Below are 21461 nucleotides of genomic sequence, written 5' to 3'. Positions count from 1 at the left end.
GCCGCCCTGCGCGTTGACGTCGGCACCCTTGTCGAGTAGCATCTGAACGATCTTCTCGTGGCCCTCAGAAGAAGCAGCCTGGAGAGTATTGCCGAACGTACCGCCCTGCGCGTTGACGTCGGCACCTTTGTCGAGCAGCATCTGAACGATCTCCTCGTAGCCCTCAGAAGAAGCAGCCTGGAGAGCATTGCCGTACTTGCCGCCCTGCGCGTTGACGTCGGCACCCTTATCGAGTAGTATCTGAACGATCTTCTCATAGCCCTTAGAAGAAGCAGTGTAGAGAGCATTGCCGTAGTCGCCGCCCTGCGCGTTGACGTCGGCACCCTTGTCGAGTAGTATCTGAACGATCTTCTCATAGCCCTTAGAAGAAGCAGTGTAGAGAGCATTGCCGTAGTCGCCGCCCTGCGCGTTGACGTCGGCATCCTTGTCGAGCAGTATCTGAACGATCTTCTTATAGCCCTTAGAAGAAGCAGCCTGGAGAGCATTACCGTATTTGCCGCCCTGCGCGTTGATGTCGGCACCCTTGTCGAGCAGCATCTGAACGATCTCCTCGTAGCCCTCAGAAGAAGCAGCCTGAAGAGCATTACCGTATTTGCCGCCCTGCGCGTTGACGTCGGCACCTTTGTCGAGCAAAATATGGACGATAGATTCATTCCCTTTTCCGGATTCTCGCTGTAACATATCTTGAATATTCCAAGTATCCACTTTAATACAAGGATCGGCTTTCGATTCTAGAAGCATTTTAGCAATTGTTTCGTGTCCCAAAGCTTTGGCAGCTTCTAGCGGACTCGTAAAAGTTCCCCCATGGATATTTGGATCAGCGCCTTTGGAGAGCAATAATTTAACAATACTCTCGTGGCCTGCAGCCGATCCAGCCTCGAGTGCGCTAATGTTTCGATAATTTCCCTGCACATTGACATCGACACCGCTTTTGATGATTTGTTCGGCAATACTTTGCATACCATGAACAACTGCCCAATGGAGGAGTTTCCCGTGATCTGAAGACTCTGTTGACTTCACTCGGCTTTTCTGCAGCAAGACATGCGCTGCTTTTTCGTGGCCACGTCGTACTGCCCACCACAAAGCCGTTCTACCCTCATCATCTTCGAGTTCAGCATTAACTCTCTGGTCTTTAAGAAGCATCTCCAGAACGACAAGGTGATTGTTCTCTGCGGCGTAGGAGAGCGCAGTGCGTTTTTGTTTGTCTGCGGAGTCGGGAAATGAATCCTTGTCTAGGAGGAAGCTGAAAGTGTTTTGGTCTCCATTTGCTGCAGCGTACGATAGTGGAGTACGATCAAGTGTATCTCTTTCCCCTACTGGTGAGCCGTTTTCAACAAGATTCTGAACAACAGGATACCATCCCCACTCTGCAGCGTAAGACAGTGTGGTTCTAGGGAAAGGACCATCCGAGTTTGTTTCATCGTCTAGATGATATAAAGCCGTAGCGAATCTACGGGACCTGACGGCTTCGTAAAGCCCGGTATTTGGAATGATAGACGTGTGTTGTGCATTACGTAACTGGCCTTCTAGTTTGCCGACCATTCCTGTCATGGAATGTTCACGCGCGTATGCCAATGCGACTTGGCCATAACATCGAAGCGCATCAGCAAGAAGATCTTGAGCCTTGAGCGATGTTTGCATGGTGAGCCCTATTCCGTCCAGTCGATTAATGTGATTCTCTAGCAGTGTCGACATTCCCTCGATTCCAATACTGTCAAAGTTAATAGAAAGCGATGCTTTTCGGTAGCATTCGCAAAGTTGTAGGAGAGAGAGACGGTACTCATTCCAGTCCTTTTCAATGTGGTTTTCCAGCTCACTCGGTTCAGACTGAACATTTGGCGTTGTAGAGTGCGTAATGACCCAAAGAAGTAACTTCTTCGCCTTATCCCATTCCTTCGCTTTGACCAGTCGTCCGGCCTCAGTCCTGGCATGAGAAAACGCATCCTCGACTCTTGGTAGCAGGCCACGCCATTTTAGGGCAGGCAATATGCAACTGAAGGCATCTCCAGTAGAGCCCAATCCACTGGTAGTGAATGTTTCCAAAATCGATGACACATTGCCGTTTACTTGAAGAAGAGATGGTGACTCAATCAAGGTTTTACCTCCAATATTCTCGACCATAGTGAGAGCTGCCAGCAGAAACAATGAGTAGATATCTTGGGCGCAAGCTTTAGCGAGCGAACTCGTAGTTGAAATTTCCAGCACGTCGACGCCGCCTTGGAGAGTGTGGTTTGCGGGCACAAGGTGCCAACCAAAAAGCGGTCGTCCACTATGGCTCGGACTCTCGGGTGGCTGAATTGGCTTTCCCTGCGTAGAGCTGTCCCGAAAGGAGGAAGTCATTGTCAATCTGGATTTTCTGATCGCGTTGTCCCCCTTCCTCCGCCAAAATTCGAAATCGATCTCGTCATTTTGATCCAGAGAAAGAAGCCGGCTAAACCCCTGCTCGTATCGAGTCTTACGGTCGTCTTTGCTGTCAGCTCTCTGCCTCATTCGGCACTTCAAAGACCAAAGCCAAAGCCCGAGAGCTGCCTCGATCTCGGAAATATTTGCTCGCCAAGAGTTTTGCGGCACCCCGGAGTTCGAATTCTCCCGCTTCAGTGACAAGTAAACTAGGCAGTCCTCTGCTTCCTTGGTCGAGTAAGTCATGCATGGAAGAGGCCAAAAAAGAACAGTGGCTTTTTTCCGTTCTTCAGAAAGCACAACAGGCGTTGCGGATCTTTCATCGAAAAGAATTTGTATGGTCTTTTCCACCGCCTGAGCGACGTTTTTCGCAAGTTGACGTACTGCTATTTGGTGGTCGTCCCAAGCACTACTTCCTTGGGCTGGGACTGGGTTAAGTCCAGTCAGCTCTCCAAGTCGGGCCCTGAAGTAGAAGTACCTCGTAGCAGGCTTCGTGTGTAAATCCGGTCGAGTTGGTAAGATTCCTTTTTCATACTCTTTCTGCAGTGCTTCATGTAGATTGTGCGAAGCCGAAACATGCCAGTTTAAGGTGCATGGGGGGTTTCCAGGTTTTGGACTGTCTCCTCCAAGCCACAAAGCGAGCTGGTCAAGCTCATGACCCTGGTATAAGTCTGGCTGTTCAGAGTTGTGATTAAAAAGATTTTCATCTTTTTTTAATCGTTCTGTACGAAGCATTGCTCGAACAAAGCTCATCAACAGTATAGCACCCAGTTGTGCTACTGCGACTGAAGAATGACAAGCTCGTAAGCCTAAGAACTGCACTAAGAACCCAACCATTGTAGTCGACACCGATGTCCAAACGAGAACCATTTTAGTATCATTTTTCTTTTTCCAAGAGGTCGTATAGCGGTCGATATTTCCGGTGTATGCGAAAGAATCAAAGACTTGATCGCCAACATGTTGGTTTCCTGGTTGCACCCAGTAGATTGAAGTTTTTTCAACCACACCGTGAGCCGGCTTCCTTTGAAAAACTCTTTCATCTGTGCTCCTCTCAATAAGAGATGCACAGAAGGCCATTCCTATACATAGTAACACTGTTCCAATAATCGTCATTGGGACAGCGTAGTAATCTTCCGAGCCGTCCCTTAGCAAGTGCAGGGTGTACCGCGCGATTAAAGCCCAGAGTAGTACAGCACATTGCAACGCTACCCCGAGAGCGGCAGCGAAGATAAACCAGATTTGGTGTCGAGGTTTAATCCCTACATTGAGAGAGAGGTTCGGATTAGGAGCGAAGTTGAGCTCTGTCTTCGGTTTTTGGTTTTCTTGATCTGACGCATTGGTGCTTCCAAGCTCTATCCATTCATTGCCTTCTCCTAGTTTGTCGAAGTATTCTTTGGACGCATGAATCCCTGCGGTTGGTGTTTCACTCCCTGGGAGATAGAAATCCTCATCCGGAGGCTTAGTGATGTGGACAAATTCGAGCAGCTTTGGTCGACCAAACACTCGGGCTATGCCACCATTATTGTACAACTCACAGACGTCGCGACTTGTGGATGAACATAGCTCGGCTTCAGCGCTTCCTCCCCCTTCCTGGGCTCGCCCAATGAAGGCTCGAAGAGATGGCGTACCGCAGACACGAATAGCCGACACCACCGCCGTAAGGATTCCAAGAGGGCATGAGGCAAAGATAATGATATCAATTAGACTCAAACACTCGCTGAGATATTGCTTCGTTGGCGTCTCTCCAAACAGAGAAATGAGAGGGCCGAGATCGGTCGCAAGGTTGTTTGAGAAGTCGTCCCACCAGTCGCTCATTGTATGTCGAAAGAGGAAAAATTGGACAAGGAGTAGTAGGAGAGGCAGCTCAACTCGTTTGCTTGGGAGGAATCGGTAGGAAGGCCAGAAAATTATTTAGAGAAGGGTGGGTCAAAGCAGGCGCCAGCTGCAGATGTGAAGAAGTTGGGGGCGCCGTCTGTGCGCAGTTCCGATGGCACTATTGGTGGATATAAATCAATTGGGTTCTACCTGCATATGCATTGACGCGGACTCACCAACTCTTGAAGCGATCCCGGCTTTTGAGACAGTTAAATATCTGTGTTGTTTCAAAGGCGTCGATGGCTTCCTCTCCTTAATGGCCGCCCTAACCGCTCACTCTGGGGCAGTCTGCAAGATTAGTGTGCTCGGCCCCAATGAAAAGCCGCCCCACCCACAAGATCCGCTTAGAGTGGGCCTTGACGAACCTGTACAGGGTGTAGGCGCATGCGGTTGGAATTCGGCGTCTGTGCCTGGGCTTCTGAGTTGTAATTCGTTGCCTCCATAAGTACGAAAACCTGTGCTATTTGCGGCATCGATATTTCTTGCTCCACAGCGGCCCGTTCCAATCCGATGCGCCTATACCCTGTACTATTTATACTCCGTAGTTGACGCCAAACGCGGTCCAATCAAATGCGATCGCAAGATCGCGAAGCTGAGCTGATGCTTCGTTGAATTTCTATTAACTAATTATAGTGGTGGACGGGCTAGAAATTAGTATCGATACGTAGGACTTAGAGAAAATTAAAACGCTAGAGCGTCGGGTGCCGCACCACTTTACCCGGTTGCATCGCGACACCACGAAAGGTAATTATTTTATTTCAATCGTAGAATTAGAATATACCTCTAGGTTAATAAGTTTAAAAAGTCTCAATATAAATAAATTACTAGGCGCGGCAGTATAGGCGATAAATAGGCAGAAATACCAGTTCGGCCGCGGTCAAATCGGCACTGGATATTCTGACCACCCTTTTCAGCTATTCTGACCCCCCCCCACCACCACCTGCCTAATCGGGTAAAGCGCCCGGTAGAAAGCCAACTTCGCAACGTCGCGTCTTCGCGTGCGCATCTCGCAACAACACCTCTTCGCGCCCACCCACCCACCCACGCCCGCTGGGCACGCTGCTGCAGGGCCTCACAATGCCTTACGACCTTGCTGCTCCGCCTGAAACAACTCACCCCACCTCACAGGCCGCCTGGGACGCGGCAATGGCCTTCGCAGATGACCATGGCTACGGTCTTCGCAGCCTCGGGTCCAATAAGGCAAATGGCGTGCTGAAGAAGATTCGTATGGGCTGTGACCGCAGCGGCACGTACGAGTCGCAGGCCAGTGTGAGGCTGTTAACAGGCACGAGGAAGGTTGACTGTCCCTTTCAAGTTATCCTTCGCCGCCAGAACGACGAGAACAACACATGGAGGATTGAGACGTCTGCTACGAAGCCTTATAACCATAAGCCGTTTAAGGACCCGATTGCCTATCCAAGCCTCCGCAAAGTACACATGACAGATGCTGTAAAGTAGCAGATCGACACCCTTAGCGTCGCTAGCCGCCCAAAGCAAATACGTGTTCAATTACAACTTGAAGACCCGGAGAGCCTCATTACAGACAATGATATACGCAATCACCGTGCCAAGACGAAGAGAGAGCGCCTCGGAGGACTTACTCCGCTACAAGCTATGATACAGGAGCTACTGAACAACAAGGACGAATATATCTGTACCTACAAGTTAGATCCTTAGAGTCACGCCCACACGGTGTTTTGGGCCCACAAGCAATCACTGAAGCTACAACAGCGCTAGGGAGAGGTTGTTATGCTTGATTGTACTTACAACACGAATAACAGGCGCATCCCACTATTCTATGTGATTGGCAAGTCTCCACTGGGCCGCCCGTTCACTGTGGCCTTCTGTCTGATGGCAAAGGAGTGTGAAGCCGAGTATTCATGGGCTATTGAGCAGCTAATAGCTGCTGGATTGAAGACTCCATCTGTCTTCGTATCTGATTACGAGATGGCACTGAAAAACACCCTTCGTCGGCACTTCAGTGACGTCCCACAGCTAATATGTACATGGCATATTGCTAAGAACGTTACTACGAGGATACTGAAGACGTTCGCCTGCAACGAAGAAGAAGACGACGACGCAGAGCATATTACTTTAATTATGGAGCTACGCAAGCAATGTGTCCATCGTTTTCATGAGCTAATTAGTGCTCGTTGCCCTGCCGAATTCAACACCTGCTGGGCCACCTTTCAGGACGAATATGCTGAATACACGGGCCTCGTCGACTACGTTCGCAGTTAGTGGCTCCCATATAAGGAGGAGTGGTGCCATGGATGGACTAATCGCTTCTTCAATTTTGATACATAGTGAGTTATATATATCTATATCCTCACTGAATCGCATTAACTACACCTAGTGTTAGCTCGCTTGCAGAAGGCGCCTATAAGCGTATGAAGAACTATTTCAGCCACCCGCAGCAGGACTTTATTAGTCTGAAGGACAATATACGCAATGCTCTTCAAAATAAATGGCAAGATATTAGGAAGGTTGAATCAAGGGGCTTCGGCCGGCCTGCTCACAAGCACAGGAGGGAGCCGTTGCTTTAGAACCTCCTGAATCACGTATTCCCAGAGGCACTGAATAAAATACTTGATCAGATGGACCTCCTGAAGGACTACAAGGCACGCTGCTACAGCAATTTTGAAGACTCCATAGGCTTGCCCTGTGTTCACACGCTTAAGCAACACATGGCGAATGAACAGTGGGCGATCCCTCTTAGCATGATACACCCATTTTGGCAGTATGAGAGGCCTACTAACCCAGAGGACTCGATTCGCCATATCAAGGACTTTGTTGAACAGCAGCGTAAAGGCCGACCCCGTGTTCAGCAGCAGCAGCGGCAGCAACGCTCAACACCATCACAGAGGGAGCCTTCGCAATTCGAGGTTGCAGGGCGAGCTGATCAGGCAACTCAGCAGCGTGCCAAGCGTGCAAGGAAGAAGAAGGCGAAGGAGGACGGTTCAGTGACTGCTAAGCTGGCGCAGATGGAGCAAATGATGCAGCAAATACTACAACAACAACAATTGCAACATCACGAGGAGGAGGAGACAACTACAACAACAGTTACACGCAAGAGAAAGCGTACTACAACTGCCCCAGCACGCCCACGGGCCAAGAAGCAACAGCTGCAGCAGCAGGACGAGCCAATCACCGTCAGCAGCAGCAGCAGCAGCAGCGAGGACGACTGCAACACCATGGAGGAGGATGGAGATATTGTATTCAGTAGCAGTGCGGCACCCTCTGTGGACAGAGAGATGCCAGCACGTGCGGGACGTGGCACGAGGAAGGCTCGCTACGGTGACTGAACACGTGATAGAGCGAACAGGCGGAGGAGCGAGCAGCTGGCGGCGGAGGAGGACACGGGAGCGCTCGCGGGCGCGAAAAAGCGACGTTTGTAACATGTAATAACTTTCCTCTTCGCGTGCCGCGCTGTGACAGTGAGGTTGGAGATATGGAATTTTTTGGTTGATTTTTGGTACAAAATGAGGGGTGTTAGTTCCTGTTCCCCGCCCGCGCGTCCTCGCGCGGCGTCTCGCTAGCGACTGGCGCGGGCGGGTTGTGCCGAAGGCAACTTTCTGCCGGGCCCTTGCCCGATTAGGCAGGCGGTAGTAGAGGGGGGCGAATAGGTCGAACCGTACTATTACCGGATGTCACGGTCCATTACTTATTCTTAAAGTGCATGACGTGGCTACGTCATGCAGGGCGAGGTTAGATTCGGTAAGTAGGAGCGAGGCAGCGCGAGTGTCGGCGAGGGTGGAGGAGCTCGCGGGCAACGGGGATAAAGATAAAGATAACGGGGAGCGCTTACGTTTACGGCCCGCTCCAAGCCCTGCAATATCGCGCGCGCCTGCGTAACATCACGACAACTTCCGCACTCATCTTACTCTTCAATATAAACTACGTCCACGCCTAGTTCGATTCTTTAGACACCCCCGACACCTTAGCCGCGGCCGCTTCACTACTGTCCCCGCCCAAGTCGCTGAAACGAGCATGTTCCGCGTCTCTAGGCACGCGCGGGCGCAATCGCAGGCTCGCTTCCGGTTCCCCGCCTGGCGTGAAGTCACTCCGTCTCCGGCCGAGTTGCGCGACACGAGCTCTACCAAGACCAGCGGGGGTGATAAGCGTGTTAAGCGCGCCAACCTAGACTATACAACTCCGGCTGTCTACTTGGGGAACCTATACCAGGACGGTAGAGGGCCAGATGGAATCGCCTAGGTTAAGGCAGCGAAGACAGAAAAGGTCCCGGCATCGATCTATGAGTTAGTCGAACGCTTGACCGATAAACAAATCTATCGGAACTGCATTTCGGATGGTATTGAGTCGGACAGTTAGGAGCTTTCTATCGGAATAGGCGATATCATAACCTCTACTTTCACCGCGACGGACAATATAGTTAAAGGAGAAGCGTAAGCGAAGGCTAAGCTCAAATCGGTCGCGGAGATTTTCCTTAAGGTGGAGACTCCTTTCAGGAGCTCAGGGCTGAGAATGATGAATATAAGGCAATCGAAGCCGTGTTTACTACTGACCCGGACCCTGTAATTTTTCCAGTAGACAATCCCACTAAGAGCGTCGACCGCGAGCTCCTCCCCACCCTTATAGGTCACCCGATCTAAATTGTTAAGATCGATTTCATCCTGCAGTTCTATAATCCCGAGGGCATCCGGCCCTTAGTAGAGCGCTTTCCCCAAATCCGCCTCTCACCGTTTAAAGACGCGAATATGAGACATTACTTCTTAACTACAGTCCTGGAAGCCAAGCCGACGTCTAGCGAAGTTGGCGAAGCCATATACCAGTTTAGTGTCACGACCGTGGCTAGTCAGGCAAGGCTGCAGGACCTAAACCGCCGAGGCAATATTCATCGCTGTTTTTTAAAACTGTGCCGGTTGTGGGCTAGATTATTCATACATATGTCTAGTACTTACATGTTGTGTATCGGCAGAGCGACGGATCTATAATACGTATATCCGTCTCTTTCTCTCATTTCTAGTTGATTATTTTGGCTAATTGTAACGGATAGAGACTCCTCGGTCCCTTCTACAGTGGCGACACGTACTCTTACTACAACACCTTTATGCTTCTGGCCGCGATAAAGTCTGTGAATAAACGGGCGGATGAGGTGGTCTGGCCGGAGCTGGATGCTCTGGTCAAGGCTCTCATGAAGCTGGAGAAGTGGGAGCCGTGATGAACCGGGAATACCTCTGGTTTCATGCTGGTTCATGCTGGTGATTGCAACCGTTAGCGCCTGTCTTCACCTTAACCCGCGGCTGGCTGCGCTCGTCGGTGCAGGGCTGGTGCTCTCTGGTTTGGAGGAAAATTTGATATATCCTAGTTTTAAATGCTAGAGACATTCCTCCACACGTTGTCTCCCTTTACGTATTACACCCTCGATACAAGGCTGCGTGATGTATAGGTCCATGTCTTTAGAGTGGTATTCATAGTGTATACTTTGCTAGACCCATTGTACCTCTTTCTCGCTCTTACGGCATACCAGGAAAAGTTTTGCCATAAGCCTATTGTTGGAATATATAGGTCACTCAAACCTGCATATCAAATGCGTAGACCCGCCTATTGGTTTAACACTTATTCATACTGTTCAGATCTGGATTGACTTTGTCTTGTGCTGAAACACCTGCAGCATCTGCATACACTATCCCGCATATCTCGCCGATGGTCGCTTTGGGATGGATGGAATGCTAGAAGATTGCGGGACAAGTCACTATAATGTTAACAGAGGGAGAGACGGGATTGTAAAAGCTATCAATGTCTTGGGAAGGACGTGGCATTTTTCCACCTGAGTATTTCCTGTGGCTGGCGGGAACGGTAAGCGACATGCTTACCTCTTCCTTCGGTTTGCGCTTGGTTATGGACTGGTCTCATTTCACTAGAAGGACCAGCTTTTCCCTGCTGCTATATACAGCCCACTTCTACTTTTTGCTTCGCAGCTCAGTTTTGCCAACACCGTCGCGTCCAAAATACATAGCCTAGCCTGCCACTACATCTCAAGAAGACTGAATTCAAGGACCAAGATACGCGGGCAGCCTAGGGTGAGGCCGCTCCTTCTCATCGACATCGAAGACACAATTATTTCCCAAATAGCTTCAGCGCACGTACTTGGCCCATTGCTATATGAATCAGTAACTAAGCTCTGCGTTCCTTGGGTCGACGCCTTTTAGCAAGTACGTCCGCACGCCAGCTCTACCGTCCCTGAGACACCCTCTCGGCTCCGCGCTCGCTGGGCCGACGTCGCTCCCAGCAAGCTCTGGCTAAACTGAGAAGCTCCCAGTCACAGCAACGCTGCGCGACATAATCCAGATTAAGGCAATTTTCATGCCAACTCAGACAAACCTAAAGCCCACCAGGTCACTCCACTGCTGTCGCTACTGTTTCCGCACCAGGCGTCGCACACCCACCAGTTATTGATCTTTACCCGCTCACGCCTCCCCTGGCGCAGCACTCCCCCACACCCACCATATCAGCATCCGCGTCCCCGCAGTCGTTCTGGACCTCACCGCACTTATAGCCCGCAGCGCCGGATCCCGTAATGCCGCAGCAGCGTGCACGTTCGGGCAATGTCGACGCAAGTGGCGCGCTGCTGTCACATGGGAGTGGGACTGCGGCCGTGTCGACTATGTCGGCAGAACTCGGGTTGTGTATGCGCTCGCTACGCCTGACTCTGTCTCCCGCAGGCAGTAGAGGAGATCGTGCCGCCGTACACTGCCCTTGGCGTCTGCCGCCAACCTGCCATCTCCGGGAGCGGCTCACCATGTCCAGGCCCAAGGACAGGGCACAGAGCGGCGGGTCGCACGGCTTGAGCGAGCGCCCTGGCAGCAAATTATGAGAAAACTGACTTGCGCGTACAAGGGGGCCGTATACAGCTTTACTAGGGGACCGCATAAGGCGAGCCTCCGCCTACCACGCATCTGCCTCGCAATGCACACCATCAGATTCCCAGTCACTTATCTCCTCTTCCCTAAGTTCCATCTCGTCCTTGAACGCTTCAAATGCCTCCTCTAACCGTTGCGCTTCCTCCTCGGCCTCTTCGCGAGCATTCTCCATAACTTCCTCATTCCACGCGTCAATTTCCTCTTCTATTTCATCTGGATCCCACGGCCCCTGCGCGGTTGTGGTTGCTTCTATGCTTGCTCCCATACTATGAGAGAGGCGGATACGTTCCTTGGTTGTTTGGTCAACCTTTTCCCTCCAGAAAGTTTCGTTTGCGGGACGAAGCTTCGTGTCGTAAAATTTCCAAAGGTCTGGAAGCACGGACACACGAAAACTACAGTAGCGTTCAACTTCTGCTGGAATCGGGCGCCGGTATAGGAATGAAACGTTTCGTAGAGAGGTTTGGTGGTTCTGCCATGAAGATCTTACGGCAGTGGGGATCGTGCTGTCCTCGGTACATTTAACCAGCGAGGCAAGCCATTTCTTGGAGTATTTCCGTGTTGCAAGCTCCATGAGCTGAACATCCTGGACCCTGGCGAGAGAAACCTGGTAGTGGGCGAATAAGGCATCTGAGTCTTTGCGCATATCGAAAAAGACTTTGGGAATAGTCGAAGATTCAAGGACTGTCTTGAGCGACTTGCCGCTTGAGGTAGTGGTGGTAAACGCGGCACTTCCGAGCACATGAATGTCTATATGGTAGATCTTCTTCTTCGCGGGGACGCAGAGCGACATGGTGGAAACAGAACCGTGGCGGCCAAGTTCAATGCCTTCGAGATTTATATAAAGCGGAGGAGGGTTGGGAGGAAGGTTTGAAATGTCGTTAATGAGAGAGTATAGTTCGGGGATCGAGTCTACGACGACCGTTTCCATGGCTGGTGAATGAGTACAGTGATATTGCTAGATTGATGGGACTTGAAGTATTGTCTAATATCAGTGAAAGATGGACTGGAAATTTCTTTAGCGCAGTACGCCAATTTAAAGGTACGCGTAGGCAGTTGCGTGCTAGGTAGACTGACAGGATGGCTGGCAAACCACGAAGCGGGGTACACGCTGCAGCCGCTGCTGTAGGCGACTTTTGCTGCGCCGCTGGTGTGATCGGAACCGCAGGAACTTGAGTGTTATGCGAAGCGGATGGAGCCACGTTGCGCTCGCCGCAAGCATGCATGCATCTCTACGCCGCAGGTAGGCAGGGTGAAAGCGGCACTGCATAGCAGTATATTGCCAAGACAAGTACCGGTCAGCCGTATGCGTAAAAGTGAGGAGTATCTTTACGTCCTCATGCATCCAAGCAGCTGAATTCTCCCCTAACACTTCTTCAATCCTGCCATCGACCGCGGTATAGGTCTTGCTTATCCTCGGGAAACTTTGTTAGTAGGCTCTTTGCGGATGCTTTCCTGCACTAACGCAGCGTAGAATCGGCCTCCTTGTGTTTCCATGTCAGATGATATCCAGCGAAGGAGTTTCAGCATAAGATGCTGTGAAGCTGGCGCGAGGAATTGGACGCTGCTTGTCCCTCTAATCTATTACTACCTATGTTGCACCGATTAGGCGTTGCATGTAAGCAGTCGTCTAAACACGTGAATTAGACGTCTATTCGCACTGAATAGACGCGCATAAGTGACGTGTGCATATTCCACCGGTTTAGTCGTCTATTCAGGTGTTATGCTTGCTTATTCTACCAAATTAGTCGTCTAATTTAGTATTATTGCAGTAGCGTGTATCGGATTTATAAGTTCGCTACGATACAAATTCCCTATTATATGCAGAGTTAGTTTCAAAAAAGAAGTTAGAAATAAGAAATAGTTAAGATCAACTTAAAAATCGAGTCAGAGATATTACCCCACCCGGCCTACAACACCGAAATAGACGACTAAACCGGGGGAATATGCACGCGACTTTTATGCGCGCCTATTCGGTGCGAACAAACGTCTAAAACACGAGTTTAGACGACTATTTTCGTGAAACGCCTATTCGATGCAACAACTGCATGTGCACCTGCAACCACGCTTTCACAACTTTTCCTCGAAAAATCAAGTTGTATCAACTGTGACCATGTTTTTGAGGCACTAAGGGCACTGTTTCAGCGGATGTTGTTGTACTCGTGGTTAGAAAGAGAGACTCACATCGCTCAAGGCAAGGTTTACATTCGATCTTCCTTGAGTAATCTCGCAAGAACCTTCGAAATCGTCACCAGGGTAGGCACAAAGGCCAAACATATTTCCGATGCCGTGCTCTGTCTGAACCTGTTCGAACTTTAACATGAAGCCTTTATCGTCATCGCTCAATTCGTATTCAGGCCCATCGTTGTATTAGTATTCGAGCGGGAGTGCGGTACCGTTGACGACCGTCCAAACCGCGGGGATGGGGGCAGGAAAGTTGTCAATGGGTTTCCAGTGTGAAGCGGTACTCTAGTAGTAGACTAGCTTCTCTCCTTGTCCAAGATCGAAGTGGCGATGAAGCAGGAGAAGGCCGAAGCGACGCTCCATTGCCGATTCGCGGAAAAACGGGAGAAAAACATCGGAAACCAGACCGTCACCTTTGCTGTCGTCGAAGCGTCTGCGAGCAGCCTCAAGTGAATGGAGTCTCTGAAAGTCTTGAACATCCATCTTTAGATATTGTTGTCGTGTTGAGAGGGGAGAGTATAGTAGAGGTCTAGATATGGGTGCTTTATATTTTTTCCAATTACCTAGTGATTGCGGTCACTGCCATTCCAGTAACAATTACGCACCACCTAGCGGCTAGCGCTCGTCGGCACGCACGGACTACGAGTGCCGCTCGTCGGCTGCATATATTAATGTGAGTACTACTTATTGGCCAGTATACTAGATTCCTGGGGAGACTTTCAGCGGCAAGAATGGGTCAGGAGTGCCGATCGTCGGCACGCACAGACTATGATTGCCGCTTGTCAGCGTGCAGCTTGAACAAGCGCCACGTGCCGCTTGTTTGCACCTCTGCAGGCTGCAGCACGGATGGAGATTGGGGTGACGTTCGTAGCGACGAGTGCAGACTACCTTAGGAGTGCCGCTCGTCGTCGGCACGGCCGCACCCGAGGTGATGCCGGGAAGCGATCTGACCTTAGCTCGTCCTGTCTGACAAGCGAGTTTACTGCTCGTTACCCTCCCATCCTTCCATCGCGAACTTCCCTCCTTAATGGCTGCCATCTTCGAAAACATACCAAACGCTGTCGCTAAGTTCGGACTCGATGGCTCGATCCCGGAATTTGCGGACGGAACCCTTTCAAGGCCCTTACGGGGCGCACAGTGCCACGTTTACAAACTCGTCTTCCGTGATCGCACAACATGGGCAGTGCGCGTCCCCATCAAACTTTCCATAAACTCGGCAATCGATGTCACGGCTGGAGAAAATGAGATCTTGAGACAACTAGAGGCCAGTGGTTTCTCTTGGTCCCCGAAGCTCATTGGCGAAGAGTTGAACTTCCACAATCCGGTCCAGTTCCCTTTTACCGTGTATAACTGGATTCCTGGCAAACAACTACAGTGGAACAATTCTTTTCCGCCAGAAGGAGGCCCTCGGATGAAGGTTATTAATCAACTAGCGCATATTGTTATATCCTTAATACTTTGCACTAGGAGACAGAGTACGGTTATACATCTATAATATATATAATAACTGTCAGCTAATTTCTCTAGATCAGCAGTCGCAATGCCTACTTGACTATCTTACGCGCATTATCGACAACAGAGTCATCCGCATATGCCGAGGTCAGCTAAAAGGCTTTCGGATTAGAGATTGCTTCTATCACCGAAATATTTTATCCCAAGTGGTAGACATAAAACTTGATAATGATCTATACTTTATGGGTCATGGTGACATCGCCGCTCCAAATATAATAATCGATAGCAGCTTCAATATATCGGGGTGCGTAGTCCTCTCTAGAATAAATTAATGGATGTACTAAACTGGTACTAGGATTCTAGATTGGAGTTTTGGAGCATATGAGCCTTTCCAGCTCGCTGCTGCACTGCCTCGTATCTTCCGAGCTGAAACCCCGTTGAACCCCACCGTAAGAGAACAGGATCGAAAATGCTTTATAAATGCATTACGGGCCGAGTTAAACCCAGAAAACCGGGATATTGTCCTGGGATTGATCCGAATGTACTCTCAGCCTGACCTTGACTATAGACAGCAAGTACTTGAGGCTGTAATTAGTAAAGGTGCATTTAAATCTCTAAGTCAAAGCTTCCCGCTAAAGCCAGCGGTAGATGTTGACCTTGAGATCAGCCAATTTTTACGGAGGAGGGTTGGGCAAAAGAGCGGGCTAACAAAGAATGAGCTCCTCATGTATCTATAGAACTAGATGTACTTGTTTTTACTTGGTTTTCCTTTTGGGAGATTCCCTTATATCCTCCGATGGTTTATGGAATTAAGTACCTTTGCCGCTGCGTACGGTCCCTCCGTCCGCGATGACATACCGTATTAGCTATTATTTCTCCTCGCTGCTAGAGACGTGGGCTAAGATATATGGTTAAAAGAATTCAGCCCTCTAATGTATTCAACATGGGTCGGTCCTCTTTCTGTACTAGCGCTCCCGCTCTCTTACCGCCTTCCCTTACCCTATTAAAATTCTATTACTTTCTTTATTAGAACCGCCTACTATGCAGTGGAATAAAATAGATTTCTCTACCTGACTTAACTCTAAATCGCGTGGCAATTAAACGAGTTATAGGCGTGAATTTTTTTTTCTTCGTCTTCTTCTTTTCCCTCTATAAGTAATCTCTTCTAACGCTGCCTACTCTTAGTTCTTTACCCGAAACTTTGAAATGGACCTCTTTAATTGCCAGGAAGACTAGGTATGCTTATATGCAAACCATGCGCCGTCGCCATCCCGCCACTAAACCTCCGTAGACAAGTTGCTGCTAAGCATCTAGAAGATGCCCGCTATGCCTGCAGATTTAATTTCTTATTAGCTAATGCTAAAAGGCCAGCCGAGGCGCTCGCAGCTCATCTACGGAAGAAATTTATAAAAACTTGACGAGTTTAAGACAAGTAATCGCAATGAGACAGCTAACGGTGGATAATAGGGTGCGATTTACGCGGGGGAATTAGTACTTATGTCACGGCAGTGAGGTGGATCTAGATTATAGTTTCTGGATTCGAACTAAAAGGTCAAGGATTAATCACAAGACGTGGTACAAGGAGAAAAGGAAAAGAAACGAGAGGCGGCGGCCATATATACAACTCGCCAATAGACGCTAAACGATAGGCGAGAAACAAGTCAAGCAAATAGCGGTTGACAAACAATAAATAAAGACAAAGCATCGACTAGCGCTTACAGGAAAGCGCTAGAAGAAACGCGCGTGAAACATGAACTGTCAACCATCACCACCATAACCATATTATCTCGCTTAGCACGAACCCTATCATCACTTTACTTTTTCAACATTATACCATTCTCTCCTATTAGTAGAACGATAGTCACCTTTCTACCAAGGGAAGTCGTGTATTTAAGCAGATAGTTTCACACAATTTAATGCGATAGCAGTGTCCAGCTTTCTCGCTCTATTCAACAAATAGTCTATAGTCTGCATATTGCTTAGGGCGATAGATTAGGGTAAATAAATGTAACTCAACCCAGCTCAATTTAAAATATAGATAAGGGGGTAAGGTTGTATAATAATAAATGGTAAGGTGAAACGCGGATATAACCGGGTAATCCTAGCTGATAATAATATAGTATTAGCTAGGATTGTCACGGGTTTCTAGCGCGTTCCTTGCAGTTCTTACCAGCAAGCGCTAGCTAACGGTTTGTCTTTGTTATTTGCTAATTGTTGTTTGTTCATATTTCTGATGGTTTGTCTTTATTTATTATTTGTCAATTGTTGTTTGTATTTGTCTCGCTCGTTGTCTCTCGCTTAGCGCCTAGCGCCTGCCAGCGAGCCATATATATGGCCGCCGCCTCTCGTTCTCTTCCTTTCCTCTTCGTACCACGTCTTGTAGTTAATCCCTTACTATTTGGTTTAAGTCCACCTCGTTACCGTGACAAGTCTTGGCGTGCGCTGGCGCGTAGTGTCTCACGTGTCTTTAACCGCGAAACGAGATCAACCGTGTAGCGAGATAGCTAATCAGAGACGATTCTAGAGGTATTTTAGCAGGCCTTTCATAGAGAACTTTACCTACCTAGTAATAGTTAATAAGAGATAATCAGTATAGTCGATATCGGCTATATATAAATTCAATACTAAATTCAGTCGATATACTAATACCAAGGTATTAAAGTTAAGATATAGAAAGTATTAATTACTACCGAATTAATACTAAACCTATCCTTATTGTTAGATTAATTACTAGAATCTAATAGTTACTATCCGCTAAATATAGACTACTATTACTTCCCTCTACCTTAAAATACGTTTCCAGAGAAGATGTCCTCCCTGCTACCCAAGTGGAACACCGGAATATGCTCTAACGGCGCACTTACATTAACCGTCTGGCCGCCAGCAAACGTCTCATTTGTCCACCAATACGTCCACGGCTTCGCGTCCCCAGACAGCGTCTTAGGCAGATACACTGGCCACTCGGTCACATTTGGCAGAACAACAGGCGCGACGAGCAGGCGCGGGCCAAACATGTACTGCTGCGTTGTAACGTTCCGGTTCTCCTTCGTCCACAGCGAGATATTCTCGTCGCTCTTTCCAAAATCCATAAACAGCGGGCGCAAGATTTGCCTTCCGGTCTGCGAAAACTGCTCAAAAATCGCGCGCAAGTACGACGCTAGCCGGTAGCGCAAGTGAATGTACGATACAATTGTCGGCGTGTTCTCATCTCCATACGTCCAGGGCTCGTTGTCGCAGGTGAAGGCGTGCTGGACGTCGCAGGAGCGCGAGCCGTGGTTGCGCATAAACGGCAAGAACGTTGTCCACTGCAACCAGCGGACGTACAGCTCGCGGTACTCGGGGCGGTCGATGTTGTTAGACCAGTCGATGGATTTGTCGGCCTGGAAGCCGCCGGCGTCCGTCGTGTACCAGCTCCAGCCCGTCAAGGCAGCCGATAGCGCGTTGGGGATCTGGTTGCCCAGCACCTCCCACGTTGCTTCGGTATCGCCCGACCAGATCATGCTGCAGAAGCGCTGCGAGCCAATGTAGCCCGAACGGCTGAGCGAAACGGTGTCGCATGGTGTGCCCATTTCTTTCCCGGTGGCATTGCGACTTCCTTCCTCGATGGCTTGTTGATGGGCCCATGGATAGAGCTTCCCAACTGAAGCCTGGGTGCCGGCATGATACAAAACCTGAGGAAGCGGGAACGGGATGGACTCAATGTACGAGCTCTGCCCGTTGTTCTCCCACGCCTCTCCAAGCGCGCCTCCGTCGGCCTGGTCGATCCAGAAGTTCTTGACGCCCTTGTCGTAGTAGTTCTTCTTTAGCGTCTTCCACAAAAACTCCCTCGCACGCGGGTTGGTGGCGTCGTAGTTGCGGATGTAGCTGCCATTCCAAGAGTCTGTTGTCCCAGGCCCTGACATGGTCGCCGAAAGCAGCCCGTACTGCATCATTTCGGCGTAGTTCACGCTGTCATCCTCGACGCCCGGCCACAGCGAGCCCATCATCTCAGCGCCTGTCAAGTTCTTGACCTGCGCCGCCATGGACGCCACGTCAGGCCAGAGTGCCGGATCCAGGCCCCAATCGCCGTTCTGCGCCCACGACTCGTAGTCAACGACGATCAGCGACACGGGAACGTCGCGGTCATGGAACTGCTTTGCCAGCTGCACCACCTCGGTTTGGTTCTCGTACCGCAGCTTCGAGTGCAGGTAGCCCAGAGAGAACTCGGGCGGCGTGGGCGCGCGGCCTGTGAGAGCAGACAACTTACGCTGCAGACCGTCGTAGTCGCCTTCGGGCGCACTGACGATGGCATAGTCGACGAGCGTTGTCGAGTCCGTGACAAATTTGTTGCGGCGCGAGCCGAACTCCATGCGGCCCTGTGCGGCCGAGTTCCACACGAAGCCGTAGCCGCGGCTCGACGTGAAGACGGGCGTCGGCACGTATGTGTTGAAGTTGATTAGGTCGATGACAGATCCTTTTTTGTTGACCATGAAGTCCTGCTGCGTGCCCGTGCCGAATATCTGCTCGTCCGGTGTGGTGCTGAAGGAGAAAGCAGCCGAGAACTCGTATCCCGTGCCGGGCCAGGAGTAATAGCGCGGGTTGAGTGCCTTGACGGGGTTGAACTCGTTGGTGAGGAGGGTCTCGGAACCGTCCTCCTCAATTCGGTAGAATGCTAGACGGTAGTGGGCGCCGTCAAGGCCATATGTCTTGACAATGATGTTCCCGTTCCGGATAATGGCGCTCTGGTTGCCGTTGGTGGTGAAGTCGAAATTCATGCCATGGGCCTCTCCATTTTCTGGGCCCTCGATAGGTGGGTCATAAATAAAGCTGATTTCGTTGCCATTGGGAGGTCGGAAGGGCCATGCTCGGACACGGAAGCCGTCGTAGCCAAAAGGTTGTACCAGGACTGACTCCCAGCCATGGACCATGAGGAAGCCGGTGGAATTGGGAGCAAAGTACTCAGAAGACACATTCTGGGCTGAAGTTGCGGCTACCGTGAGTCCAAGACCACACAGCAGATGCTTTGTTGAAAGCCACATGATGGCGGTGAGTGGTGGTTTCCAGCAGCTGGAGGATTCGCCTGCCGAACCAATGCTGGTATGCCGTGCATTTTTATGTCGAATCACGGTGGAGAAGCGGCGAAGTGTGCAATGCGCAGTTACGTCGAGCGGGCATCGGTTTCATTCAGGCTAAAAGGGAGGGTCGGAAGGGTGCGGGAGTGGCTTTGGTTGTTTGGTCGATCTGTGGAGGATTTTCCCCGCTTCGGTGAAACCATGCCCCGCCCTCCGACCTTCTCCGCATCCATCGGCCCACCATCGAGACCCGGACATCGCCCACATGCCACGAGACAATGGATCGATAACTTCGTATTCGCGCCTGAGATCTGGGGCTCCGCGGCCGGTGACGGGGACAAAACCTGCTATTTGGCATCGTTGAGCCGGCAACGCGGTCCGTCAGCCTCGATGCTTTGCCCGGTGGGTCGACGAGCTTGGCCCCACCACCGGACTTGTCGTACGAAGTGGTTCGTCATTCACTGCACTGAGCGGAAGAAATTATGCCGTGTCACTTGCCAGAATTCGATTTCTGTGGGTCGAAAGAGAGTATTTGCTTTTCAACGGAAGGAAATTCCTAACATCTAAAAGTGCATCTCGTTGTTCTACTTTACTACACCCGCGAGGCCACTCCTACATCAATACCAAACCATCCCTTTGCCTTCGCATTATGAACTCCGGCACCTACACTTCCTTCGTTTCCGCCATCTCGCCAGTATCCCATTGAAAACGAGTATCCCTCGAAGATACCTCTCCGTGCCAGCTCCTTATCGCTACAACATTCAGATCCTGGAGGTATAAGCGGTTGCTTCTGAACTGCTACCACTCCTCTCTCCACATCCTCTCGTCCCTTCTGAACAATGCTTGAGTTTGCAAGCAAGCTAGCAACAGCAGCGATACAATGCGGGTTTTGCGGCAAGATGCCATTGGTAGACGTACTATCCGCTGCGACCAAATACACGTCGATAGCGCAAGTTGTCATGATGAGTAGTAGTACCTCCAAGATCCTCGTCGAAACGGGCGTCTGGGTGAGTCGGATGCGGTCTGGAATGTGTAGAGAACCGGACACGGTGAGCGGAGAAGATGTGCTCTTAGCGTTTGTGGTTTGCAGCGATTGATTGCGGTTGGCGTTAAGGACCTGGGCCACAATGCGCGAGTACAATTTGTCGATTTCTGAAAGCAGCCGATCCACATTTCCTGTTCCGACGAGCGAGGAAACGGGTACTCCGTTGTTAACCATAGTGCTAAAGAACCCAGGCCTCCCAGTCGCCCGCCCGCAGGCGGCAGGCGGGCGGGCGGGCTGATTATGTAATAGCCCGCCCGCCTAGGCGCCCGCCCGTCCGCCTAGTAGGAAGTTATCCGCCCGCCCGCCCGTTGCCTGCAGGCGGGCGGATAAAAGTGGTCTGTGCGTATTTTTTTTTAGGTATTCTAAGATTTCTAAGATCCGAAGAGTCTAGGTTCAATTCCTAGTAAATATAAAAAGTATTGCACTTATTTGCGTTTTATTTTTTTCCTTTAAGTTTTGGTATTCCTCGCTAAGATCGGGCTTAGCAGCCGCCTTACCTAATACGGAAGGTGGATCGCCTATTAACCAATCAACATTAAATCTTAAATCGACCTACCCGCCCGCCTACCGCCT

The 21461-nt window shown here is 50.2% G+C and overlaps 7 protein-coding genes across 7 annotated transcripts; 2 read left to right on the top strand and 5 right to left on the bottom strand.

Moving 5' to 3' along the window:
• K452DRAFT_98323 (uncharacterized protein) lies at positions 1-4274 on the bottom strand. Its single transcript, XM_033547396.1, has 3 exons — positions 600-4274; positions 178-267; positions 1-78 (listed from the first exon to the last, which is right to left on the bottom strand). The coding sequence occupies exons 1-2, from the start codon at positions 4213-4215 to the stop codon at positions 263-265; spliced, it is 3621 nt and encodes a 1206-aa protein (XP_033393498.1). The 5' UTR covers positions 4216-4274; the 3' UTR covers positions 1-78; positions 178-262.
• Positions 34-258, bottom strand: K452DRAFT_193959 (uncharacterized protein; the record flags this gene model as incomplete). Its single annotated transcript, XM_033535903.1, has 1 exon — positions 34-258. A coding segment is annotated over one exon (225 nt), but the record flags the coding sequence as incomplete, so codon positions are not given.
• Positions 4275-6782: 2508 nt separating the features above from the next.
• K452DRAFT_98317 (uncharacterized protein) lies at positions 6783-7811 on the top strand. Its single transcript, XM_033547395.1, has one exon. The coding sequence runs from the start codon at positions 6873-6875 to the stop codon at positions 7578-7580; it is 708 nt and encodes a 235-aa protein (XP_033393497.1). The 5' UTR covers positions 6783-6872; the 3' UTR covers positions 7581-7811.
• Positions 7812-11077: 3266 nt separating this feature from the next.
• Positions 11078-12153, bottom strand: K452DRAFT_291354 (uncharacterized protein). The gene has a single exon (XM_033541162.1). It carries the CDS (start codon positions 12085-12087, stop codon positions 11185-11187), a length of 903 nt encoding a protein of 300 aa, XP_033393496.1. The 5' UTR covers positions 12088-12153; the 3' UTR covers positions 11078-11184.
• Positions 12154-14367: 2214 nt separating this feature from the next.
• On the top strand, positions 14368-15529 carry K452DRAFT_235383 (uncharacterized protein; the record flags this gene model as incomplete). Its single annotated transcript, XM_033537429.1, has 4 exons — positions 14368-14714; position 14815; positions 14876-15096; positions 15148-15529. 4 exons carry the CDS (start codon positions 14368-14370, stop codon positions 15527-15529), a joined length of 951 nt encoding a protein of 316 aa, XP_033393495.1.
• Positions 15530-17507: 1978 nt separating this feature from the next.
• K452DRAFT_291353 (glycoside hydrolase family 31 protein) lies at positions 17508-19930 on the bottom strand. Its single transcript, XM_033541161.1, has one exon. The coding sequence runs from the start codon at positions 19808-19810 to the stop codon at positions 17579-17581; it is 2232 nt and encodes a 743-aa protein (XP_033393494.1). The 5' UTR covers positions 19811-19930; the 3' UTR covers positions 17508-17578.
• Positions 19931-20355: 425 nt separating this feature from the next.
• On the bottom strand, positions 20356-21062 carry K452DRAFT_361722 (uncharacterized protein; the record flags this gene model as incomplete). Its single annotated transcript, XM_033546447.1, has 1 exon — positions 20356-21062. One exon carries the CDS (start codon positions 21060-21062, stop codon positions 20436-20438), a length of 627 nt encoding a protein of 208 aa, XP_033393493.1. The 3' UTR covers positions 20356-20435.
• Between the last annotated feature and the right edge of the window lie 399 nt (positions 21063-21461).

Source organism: Aplosporella prunicola (genome assembly GCF_010093885.1).
Source record: "Aplosporella prunicola CBS 121167 unplaced genomic scaffold K452scaffold_27, whole genome shotgun sequence".
In the NCBI taxonomy this organism is placed as follows: domain Eukaryota; kingdom Fungi; phylum Ascomycota; class Dothideomycetes; order Botryosphaeriales; family Aplosporellaceae; genus Aplosporella; species Aplosporella prunicola.
Note: the sequence above shows the minus strand (reverse complement) of the source record. Positions and strands in the feature narration are given on the sequence as shown.